General features: G+C 39.5%; 2 protein-coding genes across 8 annotated transcripts in view; one reads left to right on the forward strand and one right to left on the reverse strand.

The window, feature by feature from the left end:
- The window catches only part of CACNA2D4 (calcium voltage-gated channel auxiliary subunit alpha2delta 4), a 114,530-nt gene that overhangs the window by 54,557 nt on the left and 41,602 nt on the right, over positions 1-18,371 (forward strand). The window lies entirely within an intron of this gene.
- LRTM2 (leucine rich repeats and transmembrane domains 2) overlaps positions 3,952-18,371 on the reverse strand; it is a 32,773-nt gene continuing 18,353 nt past the window's right edge. For all 3 annotated transcript variants that reach the window (XM_072400035.1, XM_072400037.1, XM_072400036.1), the window contains exons 3-4: positions 8,559-9,149; positions 3,952-6,602 (exon numbers count right to left, since the gene is read on the reverse strand). In XM_072400035.1, coding sequence (XP_072256136.1) covers positions 6,172-6,602; positions 8,559-9,149 — 1,022 coding nt within the window. In that variant the 3' untranslated portion in view covers positions 3,952-6,171. The remainder of the gene's footprint in view (positions 6,603-8,558; positions 9,150-18,371) is intronic.

Genomic DNA, 18,371 nt, shown 5'->3' on the forward strand with positions numbered 1-18,371 from the left:
TCTCCACCAGGGAATGTCAGATTCACTGCTTTATAAATAAAGCCCATAATCATGGAGCAAGGGTTGAGCAAATCTTGACTTACTAAGCTCTTGGCCGGGGTGAATTGGACCCAGTGGCTTCTGACAGCTGGATGTTACTGATGCAAACAATTCATTTATGTGGGATATGTTTATTTCCCCAGGGGTTGAACTTGATAGACTTATGTCTTTTTTTTAACCTGACTGACTATGTAACTATTTTATTAAAATATTCCGATGGTTACAATGAGTTATGGGAAATTTCTGCAATAGTGTTCAGACTTCGGGTGAATTATTAGGCAGCTCGCTCTGTGACATGAGATTTACCTTTATTGGTGCTTTGCATTGTTGTTTAAGTAATTAGCCATATTGGGAATTTTGTATATAATGTTAATATGTGAGATCTAGTTTACACACATAGACAGCTATATTATTATTAGTACAGGGTTCCCATAACCCTGAGCTGCCTATAATGCGGGGTGATCTGTGATTTTTTTTTTGTGCTTTTACCTGCAGTGTTTTAGGATGATGACAGGGTCTCTTTAACCTCTGACTGTAGTGAATCCACTAATCCACAAACCATTCCAGACTTAAAAGCCAGGCAGCTAGCATTTTTAGAAGTGGAGGGCAGCATTTGCAACATCGGGGCTGGCATAGAAACGGGTTGCCTTTGAATTTATTTTCTGCAGCTGGCAGCCCTGTAGACAAGAAAGGAGAGGAGAGGTGGGTTTTCTGCTCCCAGGCCAGTATTTTTTCCAAGCTTACTGCTCACTTGTACTGGAACCTAAGTATCATGTAACAGGAAGCTGCAGACCTACACTATAGTATGTACATAAAGCTTTTGTTGTTTCTGTTTGCTTTCCATAAAACCTAAATTAACGTGAACAGAATGAATGAAAGAACCCCTAATCTGTGTGCTCGGTTCTGGCCAGGTGGCACAGATTGGCAGACAATAAAGACTCTGCGAGCTGAACGGCCAGACAGGGTGACAAGGAATTCTAGCCAAGGCCACAAAATGGCTTTCAGGTAATGACAAAGGCTCACATGCCAGCATCTTTTTATTTTGATCATTATGCAGTGGGATGATAAAAAGTGGCACGGGGCTGGCGAAGCTGCGTTATCAGCCTCTTTGAATTGTGGCACAGCGCGCGGTGACCCCTGCAGCTGAACAAATCGGTCGCCATGGAGACCAGGATGCCGTCTCATCCTGCGCGGCGGCTCTCATCCTCTTGAGTATTTAATCTTCTGTATAATCTCCCATCTGTTCCTTCCTGGTGGAAGGGGGTCTCTGTCCTGTCGGCTATGTTTCTTAAAGCCCACATTCCCCCAATTTGTTGCATTAACCATTGCCCTTGCCATGCCAAGCAAGGAACCTTAACAAAAGCATACAAAAAAATTCTAATTTTGGGGGGACTTCCTAGGGTGGAGTCATGCCAGTAAGTTCCTAGGGTGGAGTCATGTGGAGTCATGCCATGTAAGTCTCATATATCTGGATTGATAGGCCAGGCCATTCAGGAAAGAAAAAACAAAAGGATGTAAAAATGTCTAGATAGGTGCCCTTGTTTTTATTCTGCTCTGTGTCCCCATTGTGGAGAATGACTCTGCTTGTCTTGGTGGTCGCTGTCATGCAATGGGAATCCCACAATTGCAATGGAAACGGGAAGAGAGAAGGAACAGTTATGGTTACAGCTTCATATTTTTCCCAGTTTCTTCCTGTTGTGTCACCCAAATCAAAATTAATAAAACTAGACTAATGTTTTTTTTCAACCATTTCATCCTGTATCCTAAACTAAAAACAAAAGGTTTTGCCTAAGGCTATGTTTAGACCAATTTTTCTAGGTGTTTTTAAGCATTTTCACAGATGCTCTGCAAATGCTTGGATTGCTTTGTAATAGTAATAGTTTAAATGAACATGAATGGGTCTGTTTTCTTTGCAGGCAGTAGCATTTACATTTTTATAGGTGTTTTTAACACCAGAGAATTACTGAATGGAAAAGCAGTGTTTAAACCACCATACAATGCCTGCACAGGAATTTCTAAAAGCATGTTTTTTTTTTGCCTGAAAATGAGCTGTGCATAGGAGGCATTTAGGATTAGTAAATGCTGCATTTTGTTACCACAGGCATAAACATAGCCTTAAACTTTCCTCATGCATTTTAACCCCCTACTCCACCACTTCCCTAAAACCTATAATATTAAATACTGATTATTAAATACCTACAAGTGATCCAGGGCACCCTTCAACTCTGCTTGAACATGTTCAATCTGTTACAATTCCAGCCATTGTGCAGGTCATCTGGTAACAGGAGGGAGACTAACCCTGACAAAATGTATTTCATAGCATTTAGTAGCTGTTTTGGACAATGGGGGATGCATGACTTCAAGGTGGACTTTTCGGTAACTTTACAATTTCCAAAATATCACAATATAAAGGAACAGTATCTTTTTTCAGAAAATCTCCTTTTATCATTAGGCTTCAGCCAGTGGTTTTGTCTAAGCCGAGGTGATGACATCAACCTGCTACAAGCAGTTTCCTTTCCACTATAATCCGGCTACAATAATCCAAGGACATAGATGGTGACCCTGGATGATACCCCAAGAAAGATAGCACTCTCTAGTGAGAGAAGCAGATGAAGACAATGTCAGGGGGAGTACTGACAGGTAATAGGTACCTGTAAGTGTCACACTGACACATTGGGTCTGATTTATTAAAGCTCTGGACTATCATGGGTAACCTTGGGTGATCAAACCTGGAATGGATTTCCTAAAAATCATTTGCTATTAGTTGGCAAATGTTTTTGATCCTAGATCAGATCCATTTTAGGTTTGCTGGATCAGCCAGGTTCTCTCATTATAATCTATCTTCTATAAATGAGACCCATTATCTAGCCACATAAGGTAAGCCAGATAACAAGACAGGTTTACTCAAAAGTTTTCCAGGCTTTTATCTTTCTATGTTGTAATGCCAATAAAGATTCTGTAATCCAGTTCATCATATACTATACCTTGATGGGATTACAACATGCCCAGGCCTTTTAACACAGCAGATAAGCAGTGATCTTAGGTCCAAAAATTTAAAAGCCATATGTCCCTGGGAATTATTTTAGCATATTGACGGCATTGTTCTTTCTGTAGATCGATCATTGACAGACAAATCTATTTTTATACACAGCTATAATTCTTGTGGGTGCACTCTGTGCTCCAGGTCTGTCTACGCTATGGAAAAACACGAAGGGATGGCGATTGGGGCCGATCCCTGTCCAGGAGATTGATGATCAGCTTCCACACTTACCAGGTTTGCCAAGTTATGGCCATTAATCTCCATAGCTGCTGGCTGCAAAGGTCTCACTTTGTCCCCTCTGATCTTGACACTGGAGAAGCAAAACTGGATTATTACATCACACAGAAATCCAGACTGTAATGGTCGACTTGATGTGTGTTTTTTGTGTGGTTAGGACATTTGTATGTTTATATGCTTGCTGTTCAATATTTGTATGACTGTTTGTGTCTGTGCATTTGCCTCTTCCAATTATTGCCGCCCTAGGTATTGGGCTATTGTTGCATTTCCACATCTGTTTGTGGGTTTTTACAGCATATTGTGAAAGGGGTAATGGCAGCCTTTGGTGCTGGTAAACACAGGTTTCCTGAATTTCACTGCTCTGTTTTGAATAGCCTATGTTTGAAATATTCGGAGCTCAGATTATACACACAGCTTAGTACTGAGGAAGACCTTTGTTGCTAGAGCCCTTGGTGCTAGCATGAATGATTCAAGCCACAAACTCCTCTGGCCTGTATTTCCTTTTCCATTTGCAACAATTATTGAGTGTTTGTATGGGGCTAAAGAGAGGCTCACTAATTTCTTTTGTAGGACACTTAAAGGACAACTTAAAGGGTAAGTCACTTTCTTTGTAGAAAAAAGATAGAAAAATCAGATTTGTGTTCCGTTACTGGATACTTTAATTGTGTCGAGGAATAACAGGAATCACATATTTCATCAAATATAAAGTGCATCAGTTACAGATTAGTAGATTCATATTGGTTATATACACTACAAAGAGAGACAGGAAACTGGGAAAGAACATTTGATGGTTGGGTATAGATTAGGTCCTGTGTAATAAAAAAATATATTCTTACTATGTTACAGATTTTGTATTCCAGATTTTCAGATTCCTATTTTAGGATTGCTTGTCCTCTTCATTAGTGCTTAATTAAAGTGGAACTGTGGCCAGGCTATGGATATTCATACATTTAGGGATGAATTGCACCACAGTACTGGGGTCAGTGAGGACCTGTTTTAAAACCTATTTGCTATTTCTGAATTGAAAATATTTGAAGGTCCATAGCATGGACACTGTTCTTCTTTAAAGAAAAAAAATGAATTTTAGAATAAAATACATCAGTACAGCATGTCATTGTCAGAACATTGAAGGCTTATATGCAAGGGTACAATTCCTTACAGGTCAATTCAAACTAACACAAGTTCAGATTATATTTATTTATCTGGGGATGTTCTATACAGCATACTTTACCCTACAAATAAGGATTTGTTCCCTGACACCAACCTTGCATATCGCAGCAATTGTGCCCTCATCTGATGCACCAAATCAAAAAAAACAGATCCTCATTTCCAAGTGATGTTTAGTACAGAGGAATGTATGAAGGTGCAGCCCTTTGTTTAAAAGTAAAGGTTGGTTTGATTATATAGCAGCCCCTGTTCTGGGACGGAATGGAATTTGTTGTTCACTTCATTAATTTCCTGGAGTGACCTTTAATAAAAACACTGTAGGTCTTACACATACACTGTAGGTTATAAAGCGTTCACATTTTTGCAGGTTGAAATGAAAAGTTTTATATTTATACTTTACAATCTTTGAGCTGCTGTTTGATAACAGACAGACAAGTGGAACTCTGGGCAAAAAAAAAAAAAAAAATGACTTATAGGATGTAATCTATCAGTTGAATGAACACAGCAGGCTTTTAAACTTTTACCTGTTGATTCTGCCAATAAACCCAACGACTTTGCAATTCTTGTAACTTGGTGACAAAGCTATTTATTCTGCAATGAAATCACAGCAGTGTTGTCACCCTTGGACAGGATTGTCTTAGATGGTTTAAACTTCTTGAATGAAGCTGGCCATTGTAAGCACCCCTGGCAGTGGTATTTGGTTTGTCCCTCTTTTGGGTCAACTTATACTGGACAGCTTAGCCTGACCGATGAAGTTGAAACAGAACCTACTGGCAGGATCTACAGGTAATAAACTTATATTACAGTTACTGTGTTAATTCTTCAGACAAAATGCAGTAAAAATGTCATTATTTTTTATTACAGTACCTGCAGAGCCAAAATTTGTGTTTGCATTTTCCTGCCAGGACAGGATCTATGAGTTCCTGCAATGAATGTTCTAGGGAAACATTTAACATGGAAATAACTATTATACCACTAACTCTGCAACCTCGAAAATTAAAAAAAACTTATAAAACCTGCTTGTTGGTATCTTACCTTCCTTATGAAAGAAACTGCAAAAAATTCAACCAAATTAATCCAAGAAAGATATTTTTAAGAATTTGTCAAAAAGTAAATGCAGCCCCAAATTATTGCAACATCAGTGGGATCTGCGAGGTTAGTGATCTAGTACCCTGTGATCTCAGAAATTCCACTAAAAAATATAGAGTCTCCTAAATCCAAATCACAGCAGGGAATATTCTCACTGTACTCCAAAAAGGGTCTTTAAACAGTCTTTGTATTGCGGTTACATCCAGAGATGTTAAATCAGAAAAATGTTGGTTGCCAACCAAAGCACTGGTTATGAAAATTGGATTTTTTTCATACTTGCACGTATTTGTGCTTTTTTATTTTCCTTTGAAGGGTTTGTGTTATATGCCAAAGTGGTTTTGTTCAGCGTTTTTGATTTTGTATCTCCTTTTGCTGGTAAATTTGCAACTGTTGTGTTTTAGTTACATCAGAGTGTTTTTTTCCCTCTGAATAATTAATAACCAGCTTGTGCCATAGATAGTGCTGTTGTTCTAGAAGTTGACTAAGTGCTTTTATTTGCCCCCTTATGACTTTTGTATAACCACTGTCCTGCCAAATAGCAGGCCCATGTTGGCCAAAATGGATGCTTGTATCAGCCACTTGGTGTTAAAGAATCCTTCTCATGCGACTGATGAGATCTGCCGCTGTTCCTCCTGCTCCCCCTCTGCGTCACCCATTAAAGGCTGTCGCTTCTTTAGCTCTCGGTGGTATTTTGCCATTAGAGAAGCATAGATACATCCGTATGCCGCCGCCACCACCATCATGATGCAGACTACGCCACAGACCACCCCTGCAATGATCACAGTGCCAATGGCTCGACGGACACTGGTTGGACGATATCTCTGTTTCTGTGGACAGTCTGGCCCTGGTTCTGGCTCAGCAAGGGCAGGGCTTGCCTTAGTGCAGGGCAGGGATGGCTTTTCTACTGGTCCAGAGCTGTTTTCATCTTCCAACTGCAAGCAGTAATTAAACATCTCGACAGGGACCATTCGCATGTCCCTCCCACGCAGGTCCTTTGGAAGTGTGCATTGCAGCTCATCAATTTTACCTCCTGCAAAGGCAGACATTGTAAACATTGTACTTATTAGTAACTTACATTCTTGTCAGACAAAAATGTACAATGGGTTTTTATAACAAAACCTAAAAAAGAAGAGTATTATTTTATGTGTTTTGCATAAATATATTATTCACAAAGAAATGCATAGGCAGTTTACAGTTTTATCTTAAACTTAGGCAATCTTAGGGGATGTACCCCACAGACCTGAGACAATTCTCCCCAGATCCAGACAAAACAGGAGAAGGGTTGGAACTTCTGTTGGGACTTTATTTATCTATACCTCTATTATAGAAAGTTCACTTTACTTCCTGTGTGGTCACTAAAACAAAGTGAGAACTTTCCCAAATTAAAAAAAAGCACCGATAAAAACCTGACCCAAGTTCCCTCACTGCATTCACAGCTAAAAGAAAATTGATATTTCGCTATTGAAAACCTCATAATTTGCTATTTTATGTGACGGACAGCTATTCTCCATATGTCATCACCTAGAACAGTTCCTTTTTCAGTTCTCTGTTATAAACATGTCATGCATTCTCACTTTTTTGCCACCCAAAAGCTTACAATATTCTCTGGAACCAAAAACCTTCAATAATTCTTAAGAATTTATTTTTTTATACAAAAGCAGCAAAAAAAATCAATACTGGAACAGGTAAAGTAATCAGATCAGGGCAGGAAAGCTTTTATTGGATTGAAAAAAACAATGTGCTAAAAAATGTTAGTATTGACAATAAGCTATAAACTGGAATTCCCCTTAAATTTCTTGGTTGTGCTGTTTTTGTGGAATGTAACTGTGGCAGATGTAGGTGCCGTAACAACCCTCCCTGTGCCAGACTGAAGATAATTATGTTCAGGCTCTGTGACGGCGAGCAGGTGCACCGCTTTATTACAAAATCATATTACTTGTTTAGATCGTGCTTCAATACAAAAAGCAGAGGTAAGATAGTAGAAGAGGATTATTGTGAGTGTTCTGCAACTTCAGCCGCAAAACTGTGGGACCACATGCTTTTATAATATTTTTTTTATTACTAATATCAGGATTTATATATTTATTATTTTGGGTGGGCTTGAGTTGAACTCCTAGCAAAAATTTAATTCACAAAACACAAATATGGAAATGGTTTTACCTGACAAGGGATGTTTGTATGTCTCCTTAGCCAGTCATACAATGGGCACAGCTCTGCCAGACAGTTTAGCCAGCCTGGTGACCTAACTTATTTATACAGGAGTTGGGCAGTACAACTTGGTCGCCTCCCCACCCACAACCTGTGATTGGGCAGTAAAGGAGAAGCAGCAAAATTATTTAATCTCTCTGCTTCCCATGCCAGCATGTGTAGTGTCAGCTTATTTACCTAACCAAATGTAATTGGTTTCTAGTTTTGTCCCTGTACAGGATGCTGTACACACCAGTACTAGGTTGGCTATATTAGTTTCAAATTTGTGGGGTTTTTTTCCCCCTGTACTTGAAGTTTAACTTTAAAAAGCTCCCTTGTGAGAAGCGATAATTACTGCCCCCTTCTTCTTCCATGTCAGCTGCTTGGCTGATATGCTTATCAGAGTCAATGACCCCAACAGGCAAAAAGCAACTTTAGAACAAGTAAGTTATCATGGCCTATATTTTTTTTTTTTAAGGAAAGCTTTACTTTAATTGGCGAGTCCGCCTAAAATTATTTTTAGGAACTTGGAAAAATGGGGAAGTTAAAATGAAGAATTAGAGGAATTAAAGGTAGCCTGACACTGTTTTGTGATTGGCAAAATAAGGCAGAATTCAAAAGTCTGTCAGATTTCCCACTTCCTACTTTGGGTTGCATTGAACTGTACTCTCTCACTTTTGTATAAAATGTGAGTTGTTTTAAAGAATGGTGGCTTTATTAAGTCTAATAAAACAGCTAGTATGTGGATGCTGCAAGAGACTAAATAAACCAAATTCAATAGGGAAGTGTAGTCACTTACCTCTGTACGAGAACCACTCCATCCAGTGTTTGAAGTCTCGTAAGTTGCAGTCACATTCCCATGGGTTATCCCCCAACTGAATGTTCTCCAAGCTGGCCAGGGGCTCAAAGGTCATCCTGTCTAAACTCTGTAGCCGATTGGAGCGAAGTGACAACCAGTGAAGTGTTGAGAGGTCATCAAACAATCCTGGTGGTAACTGAGACAAAAAGTTGAGAGACAGGTCCAGTCTACGAAGCTGCTGTAGTCCCTGCAGGAGATCTCGTTCTATAGAGCGGATGCTGTTATTCCGCAGACGAATCTCTGTGAGGTTTCCCAGATCTGCAAAGAGCCCCAGGGGTAACTGATCAAGAAAGTTATTGGAGAGGTCCAAGCGATGCAAAGATGTTAAATTGGAGAAAGGTCCTCCAGCAAGGGAGGTTATGCGGTTGTTAAGTAGTAAAAGGATTCTGGTATCATGGGGAAGATCAGGCGGTATGGCTGTGAGTCCTCGGCCACTGCAGTCCACTTCCATGCTGTCAGAGTTACAGATACACAAATGAGGACAGGAGTGAAAGGACGAGGCGACACACAAGGACAGCGAGCAGACCAGGACTGGAAGGCAAGTTGGAAAGAGAAAATACATTGTTAAAATACATTCTTGAACAATTGGCAGGCTTATTTATTATAAAGTATATGACCAAAAGTTTATGGCCCCTCCTGACCCATTCTGTTAATGCTAGAACATACAAAGGAAAGCTGATTTCTAACCAACCATCCTAACTAAGCTTTGTTTGTTACTTCGTTCAATAAATCAGCTTTTATGGATATTTGAGCTTGAGCCAGTCACATACTTCTGACAGTTGGTACACCTTGATCTTGGAGCTTTTTCATTTTCTCACGATAGGCAAGATCCAAACTACTAAATATCAAACAGAATAGAACATTCACATCTGTCTTTTCATTTCCCATTTTAAACCTTAAGTGCATGAAAATGTCTTTTTACCTGTTAGGTCATCATGCTTAGCTTCTCATCAGTTACCCTTAATCTCTTCACAACATTAAACAGGTCACCAGTTAGGAGGTGATAGTAGTTTAGCCATGGCCAGTGAATCTAGCTGTCAGGGCATGGCAAGGCAAATGGGTGGAACCCTTTGTGTAAGTTTACTATGGGCAAAGAAAGAATAGACGGGGCCCTTTCTGTATGTTTGGGTTTTGCTGCCCAAACTCCATCCATTGCCTTGCTGAAAATGTGCCCTTCCTGGCAGGGGAACAATGAATTAAAATGGAATAACCCCTTAACCCCTATTTTTACCTCTAATCTTTAACCTTAAAAAATATTACCTAATCTTGATCAGTAACCTAAATCTGAACAGACTGGTATACCAGACATAAACTTATGCAGGTCTGTACTTACCAATACAACATTAAGTAACATTTTTGTATAGGTAGCTGAATTTGACTTGGTATCAGACTCTGGTGCAGATGTCAGACTAGAAGACTAGGAAGGGTCCTTGTGCAGCTGTACAGTTTGCACAAATATTATTTCCACTTTTAGGAATGGTAGGAATGGTTTTGATATACTGTAGAGGTGGATGCACCCTTCCTAAAATGACTTTTGATTCGGGGATCTGTTGATTGTTGGTGACCTGGAAGGAATGTATCCTCTGATAACACACTGGACTGTACAGAATGTTTTTGTGTGTTCCCCCAGATCAGGTTTTTACAGAGTCCAGATTGTTTGACTTTTCCCTGGAATTTGTCCATATGCTTTTTTTTTCATTTACTTTACCTATGTACTGTATCTTCAGTTCTTTCTTCCTTTGCCAAAGAAGCTCTGTTACACACATACCGACGCTGTGTGAGCAAAAAGACTTCCCATCTCTCCAGAGATTTGTCAGAATAAATTTCAAAAGCGTTTTCAGCGCAGGAACAGACCAGAGGCTGGATATGTGCTGTACAGCCACTTCTGTGCCGCGAGCAACGTCCGCAGTACGCTGTATATACAAATAGGCAACTAGCGGGCCATTTACTTTAAAGGGCATTCTCCTTTTTCTGGGGTCTAAAATTAACTGTGACATTAAGATTTTATCCACGTTAAAAAGGAATTATGTACATATTTTTGTTATTGTAGTAATAGATTTTTTCTTAGACTCAGTTTCAGGAGAAGGGCTCAGCTACCTGTGGGATTGAAGTGTTTAGACAGACTGATGTGATTGGCTTCAAGTGTAAGCTCTTTTGGTGCAGAAACTGATGTCATTGGTTCAGTGTCCTCTGTACAGCACTGCAGAATAAGTTAAAGCTATAAATATGTATAATTACATAACAGAAGTATGTGACTGTGGTGGAATATTTAAAGCGTAAGCTCCTCTGGATCAAAGAGTAACATGACTGTTACATTCACTGAATAATTGTTACAGTTATGTAAATGAATAATAATACCTGTGCATGATTGTTGTGGGAAAATAAATTTTAAGCTGCTCCAAAAAACAGACTGATGTGAAGTGCTCAGTGTTCTTTGTATAGCATTGCAGTTTATGTCAGAACAAGCATGCACAAACTAAGGCCCGCGGGCCATATAAGGCCCATCGGGTTTAATAATCCGGCCCATCAAGTATTGGCAAGTATTTTGTCCACTGGCAAAAAAAGGTGACCAACAACACTGTTCCCCATGAAATTGAATTAAATAATTTGAATCAGTTCATAGAAACACTATCCAACTATCTGATACTGGCCTGGCCTGGCCAAATTCAAAAACTCATTGTGGCCCCTTTGCCCACTCCTGTGTCAAAGCTATATAAATGTAAAATAAGAGTGTAAGCTCCTCTGGTGCTTAGAATAATATGACTGGCTTAGTGTTCTCTGTATAGCACTGTGGAATATGGTATAGCTATATGAGTGTATAATTAATACTGTAACTGTGGTGGAACATTGGAGTGTAAGTGTGTGTGTGTATATATATATATATATATATATATATCAAAAATTTTCCTTTTTAGCATATTATATCTGTTTTGTTGTATCTGTGTCATGCATTATTTTTTAAGACAGTGTAAATTCTATATCTTATTGTCTCTTAGTGATTACAATTGCTGCCCTCATTCCATCAGTTCAGCAATATTCAGGTCCTTAGAATGAATGAATACCCTGTGTCCTTGCAACCGTTTTTTTCCTGCCGTGTATTTAGTGGGTTTTGAAGTTCTATTTTTAAGGCTCTCTGAAGTAGTGAACAAGGCTCCCCAGCAGCAGCAGTCAAAGCAAACTTTGCTGGAAAGGTATGTTTTGTTTTAAGTCTCTGAAACTAAGTCACAACCTCTGAAAATTGGTACGGTGGTGTACCTAGCCTACTTTACACCCAGGGTGGATTACCTTTTTATCCTATCCCTATTCATATGCATTAAAATTATTTAAACATATTATTTAATTATTTATGGTCAGGTTAAAAACCAGACTCCATGTACTGCATAGAGTATGGGGGTAACAATAGCAAGATAAAAAGTAAACTAAAAGGGAGAAATAGTGGTGCATGGCGTGACAAAAGCTGATGATAATGACAACATGCTAAATAAAACACAGGGGCTGTATTAGTGATGCACTGTGGCAGAATTTAAGAAAAACATGTTATAAAAAATAAAGGATTAAATATTTGCCAACAAACCAACACTCAATCATACCAATATGCTGACAACATTAAAAAGCAATAGTGTCCCAGCCACCATATTCTGTCTCTGTATTACATCTGTAATGCACAATCATGGATTTAGGTTCACCTGCAGGTTGTTTATGTTTAGTTGCAACATATTTAGGGACCAGCATTGTGCTCAGGGTTACCAGCAGCCTGTTCAGGAGTGGGGAGAAGGGCAGTGACGGACTGTATGGCTGAATTCTGGTGTAACAAGTAGGACCTATGCAGGCAGAAGTCGGAAAGCAATGATGTGTTTCCTGCTACAACAAGGTATCCAGCAGCCCCAGCTTTGCCACAACTGAACTGACTTGAAAAACAAAAAATATGCGGCGTGGCACCTTCCAAGTAGAGGTACCCAGTGTGAGCCACTTCCTCCCTAGGTATGGCACTGTGTGCAGAATGCAGTCATTTTGGTCATGGCTCAAATCTTCATTAATAAACTTAAAGGGAATCTGTCCATAACAGGAATTAGTCAGACTTATATTTGTCCTTGGAAAGGATCTTTCACAATCCTTTCCAACAACTAACGACTGCATGATGCATGAATGAGCGCTGTACATACAGCACTGATCTGCTCTATGAGGAGGGGAGGGGGAGAGTGACGGAGTGGCGCTCCACTGCGCTCTCTCCCTTTCACTTCCATTACGATCGTCCGTCGTCAGTGGGTCTGCCAGGACAGTCGTTCAGACGATAGATGACAAGCCTTGTACACACGCAAGATTCTCACCTGATATCAGCCCTGAGCCGATTATCAGACCAGAACCATTGCAAGTGTGTACGTAGCCTTACAGCAGCCAAGATATAAAACAATGGTTTGCTAAAACTCCTGCAAAAAAAGATGAGGTTGTGGCAACAATGTGATTTTGCTTCATGTATTAAACTTATAACACATCAGCAAGGAGCCCCTATATTTTGGTTCAAATGTCTTACCACTAAAGCCCCTCAAAGAAAATGGACACTAGCGGGAGCTTCCACCCACCACTATCCACCCAGTACTGCGGTGCCATGTCTATGTGGACTGACTCTTTAAAATCAACGATCTTCATGGTCAGGACACTCAGAGTTGGAGTAACCATAAATCAGTTATGATGTGAAATATATTTCTGAATGCGAGTCAGTGAATTAATGAATCTTCCTATTCAGTCTTCCATGACAGTTGTCTCATTCTCCTCTGTTATGTCAACTGATGGAGATTTCCAGCTGGATGGAGCCGGCAGCCAATTTATTGGCAATTTATTTCTAGAAATAGGAGGTTACTGGCTGGAAAAGAATTGACATATGTAAAATAATGGTGAGAGCTGATTGTGAGTGACATTATAAAATATCTGTCATCGAGGCTGAACGGAATGCTATTGAATCACTTTGATTCTGAGAAGAGCAGAGCACACCTATGTTCCTGACAGTCTTTTTACTGGAGCTGTTCTAAATTATTAGGAGTGGACATCAGTGTACAGCCATGGCAGCCCAAATGTAATTAAAATGTCAAAAATCTCCAGTATTGTCCTGAGGCTGTTACGTGTTCTCTGTAGCTGGCCCATTTATGTTTTCATGATGCGATTTATGTTTATCTAGCTCCCTTTCTAAATGCTGAGTCTATCATCTCTTTTAGGGCTTCATCAACAAGGAAAATACAGATCTGTTGCTTGGGAAAAAGTAAGTACACCCATACATTTACCACCAATTTAAATCCATGGAATTAGAGTCAGGAGTTGCAAATTAGGTGCCAATAATAAGAACCTTCTCATGGAATATTCTGGTGGAACGTTTCTTTTTTTAAACCTCAGATATCTAGGGTCTGGTCCTAAAGAGGTTTTTTTTTGGAACCTTAAATGCAACACCTAATTCTAATTTCATGTATTTGAAGTGGTGGTAAATGTAGAAGCGTACTTACTTTTACTAATTCCTTTTCCTTTCCCTGCTCTCTGTCCACTCTTTTTTTTCAATATCTAGCTTTTTTTTTCTAGTTTTATCTTACATTTCTTGCCATGTCTCACAAACAGTGGTTTATGTTCTAAAAACTGACGTTGATATGTTTAAAGCCCCACTAAACCCAAAACCGGATACTGGCAAATCAGGTTGAATGCAAAGCAAAGTGGTGTACAGAATATCTGCTACATGGGCAGTGATTGCACACTACGTTACAGATATTTCTTCTCATCTCTGAATTCAGCCAATGGGGTTTTTGAATGCGAAAAGTTCAGTTCTAAAGTTAATACTTATAAAATCAACATGATTGCTTGAAAATTGCAAATAAAATTTTGACTTAGCTTAGTGAATGCTTCGCTGACTTCAACCAGCCAATCATGTGCAAGCAAAAATACATTTTTAAATAGATATTTCTTTGCATATGATTGGGTTTTGTTTGCAAAGTAATTTTTTTTTCCATAATTCACTTTTCTGTAAGAGCTTCCAAAACTCTCTCAGTCAATCAACCCCACTGCATGTATCAGATCATACAGAATGGCAGGTAGACTTTTGGTTACCAAAAAATAAAAGGCTGCAGATACCCCACAGTCATAATGACCTTATTGTATTTGACAATTTAGACACAGATATTGCTGAGATGAGTTTTTTCTAGTGATGTGTATTGTGCAGCTATATGATTATTGACAGGTCGATGTTGCCCTCTCTGAGTCTCCTGTCCTCCGGGTGGTGTCCTGTGACGACTCTCTTTCAGTAGGGTGATTAATAATGAATTTGTCATGGAACAGAAAAATGCATCGTATTGTTTGCAGAATAAATAGAGAGAGAAAGGATCTGCTTCTAAAATAACAAAAGCCTATTATTCAGCCGTGATTCTTTGTCTTGCGATTTATTTATCCCATATTACAGACTACATTTTTATGGTCTTCTGCAAGGTTACAGAATAAGAGTCAGTTCACTCTAAAGTGGAACTAAACCCACAATTACTCACTTAGTCCTGTTCCATCGTAGGGTTCTTCCCAAAGATGATCTTTGGTTATCTTGATTGGCCATGCCAGTATGACGGAATTCACGCATAGAAGTTTATTTATTTCCAGCATGTGCAAAGGAAGCCAGGATTGCCGGGTTTTCCTGGTAACCAAGGTTGAGCTGTGCCTGCTGGGTTGCGATCAGATGGGTAAGAACAGTTATTGCAGAAAGGATATCACTTGTCCCTTTCTCCAATAACCATCTGCTTAAATCGTCCATTTTAAAAGTGTGATTTTAGTTCTACTTTAAACCGATAACCTGATTTTTATGAGCTGAAACACCTTCCTTCAAAATCTTCAGTCCCCACTACTTTTCTTGAAGACTCACCCCTACTGCTGCAAGAGAAGAGCTAAGGGGTGCAGCTGACAACTACCTGGTGCAGGAATCCAGTGAGAAACTCTGGCTTCCAGCATTTATCAAAACATAAAAGCCAGGGTTTAAAGAGATAAGTAAAGAATGAGAAAAAAATTTAAATCTGTATTCAGATTTTCTGAACAATTCCTCATGTGTGGCTTAATGAGATAAGCAGCAGAATTTCCATAAAAGTTATTGTAAAATTTTGGCAGCTGGGATACTGGTGCTTGAAAACTGAGCCGCATATGTAAGAAGCCAGCTCTTCCCTCTCCCTTGTATTGTTCCCGTAAATAATTTACAGAGTGGGAATCAGAGACTATGAGGACAACTCACATCCTTAGTGAGCACTCTCCTCCATGGGAAACCTGTCCCACAGCTCAGTTTACTTCTCAAGCAAGCAAACGCATGAGCGAGCTGTTGCTGGGAAGGCAGAAACGGTAGGTGTCATTTCACAGTAGAATCCAGATACCTAAGCTGTATATACAAAGGAATGTGTTGTTTTTTGTCACTTTAAAGCTAAACTTCAATCAAATAGCACAATACACAGATACAGTACATATATGGCAGCTCTTTCACCTGTCCATCCAGTTCTGGGATGAACACTTTGCCACACAGTACAACCCTGCCTGAGAGGGCAGGAGACTTGATTTTTCTCTGCTGCAATTCAGAAACACTTACAGGTCATGTCCCGCCCCCAGCCAGTGATTGGATGGTGAAGAAGCTGCAGCCTGAGGGGAAACCTTTCTGCTCTCTCCTCCTATTACCATGCTCTTTGCACTTGTGCTCCAGGACTGAGCTCTGCTGTACAATAAGAGCAAATGTCATATAAAGGTACTTACATTGCTTGCAAATTCTTGATTGTATATCTTCCATCTATTAGACGTTGCTATATTCTAATAATGCCAAATTCAACAGGCCTTTCTGTGTTCGCTAAGGGACACAACCAGGCAACTAGCACTCCCAGATGGTAATTCCCCATATATGTCACACAGCCAGACACCCAGCACTCCCTATGTTATTCTCATCACTGATCCTGTTTAGAACTTCTCATGCTAGTATAATATATAACACATACTTAATAAACCACAAAGGCTATTACAATGTAAACTGGGGACACAAGGTGTTAAATCTCTTGATTACTCCAGATCAGAATGGCCCATGCCGTTTAGCTCCAGGCCACAGGTTGTGCAACTTTTATACACAGAGGCTGCCAGATTCTTGGCTGTGAATTTTCTATTTAGCTTCAAAGTGTCTGCAGCGAGATGTATGAATCTTTCATTAGATAAACGATCAGCTGTTTCTCTTTGCGCTTTGTCTTCCCTCCGGGCCGTTGATAAATGGATCTGACTTGAGAGAGACAGATACAGAAGGGAAACTGATTCCAATAACCGTTAACGACGCTGTATCCATCTCCATGTAAATTTTCCTGGTCTGATCAGTTCAGTCATGGTTCAATGTACTATAAAGGCAGCAAACGTGAGCCAGGCGAATACTGCAACTTGTCACCTTAGTAGGAACAAATAGGAAACAATGGGTCTCCTTTTCTATGTTATAATTTAGATTTATTATACTAATAAATTAGATATCTTTACAGCTGCTGTGAGGCCAATAAGGTGGGTTGGGGGTCTTTGTATAGTACACCTTTCAGGAGTTCCAGGTGGTCCATTGAGTAAGCCATTCAGATTCCTTGTCTTTCTTGGCCACCAGTGTTTTCTCAACCATAGTTGCCTGGAACCTTGCAGAGGTGGCCCTTGAGCAATGAGCAGTTTGTGACTCTTGGGTCAGTTACCACTGATACCAATGATCTTTTTGGCTATCTGTAAGGGTGACGTTCCTCCCACTGGCCAGCAATGTAAGAGACATTCTTCCCATGACCACTACGCAGATGTACTGTGAGCTGTGTATAATGTATTTTTAGCAGGGGGTCCCCCGAATACATGAAAGTTATTTTAGGGGTTCCCCCATGTTAAAAACATCAAGGCTGGTTTACAGTCCTAGAGAAGTTGATCAAGTAATCAGTCTGATAGTATGTGTATAGGTAAAACATTTCATAGTTTTTGATGAAATTTCTGAATATTTTCTGTCCTAAAGGTGAAAAGTAAATCTCCCGATAGTGAGAGTAATCCCCATCTAAAATAATTTTACCCTTCACCTTTTGCTCTAATGACAACAAAACAATTTTGGATTTCCTATAACTTTTTTTGTTTTGATGACAACATCCATGAGGACAAACAGGGTTAACCTGAAAGAGGATCTTACTTATTCACGCTACAAAACCACCACAGCCCAGTGTTTTGCCTCCTCTATAACAGACAATGTCCATTCCCTGCATTTGATAGTTCTTAATATCTGCGGAAATAAATCTTTTTTTATGTTTGAACCTATTATTGAACTTTATTTCACAAACTCGCTCATTGCCTCCTGGTTTTCATTCTGGGTGTATCTGAAGTGTAGTTGGTAGACACAAATTCTCTCTACAATACCTTGTTGCACCAGAATAACAAGTTCTTGCAAAATTTTCTGAACTGTGCACAACAGCTTTTTTTTTTTAACTGAGTATATTGAAGTTTGATATCATGAATTACTTGTCACTAATAAATTGCACAAATAATTAGGAAGTTAGCTCTAAACTATTCTCAGCTGTGATTAACCAGGAAAGTAAGGGAATGAGCAGGCATACTAATACTAACACAAAAAAAAAACAGCAACCATCATACACAACAGAGTAGAGAAGTCTTTTTCCTGGCAGAGATGGATCCTTGCTCTCTCGGTGGAAGCAGTGGTCTCTCTGCAGTGGTTTGACACACTATTGTCAGAACTAGTCCCTCCAATCAGTAGGAAGCATG

The sequence above is a fragment of the Pyxicephalus adspersus genome, chromosome 2 (genome assembly GCF_032062135.1).
Source record: "Pyxicephalus adspersus chromosome 2, UCB_Pads_2.0, whole genome shotgun sequence".
Classification (NCBI taxonomy): Eukaryota; Metazoa; Chordata; class Amphibia; order Anura; family Pyxicephalidae; genus Pyxicephalus; species Pyxicephalus adspersus.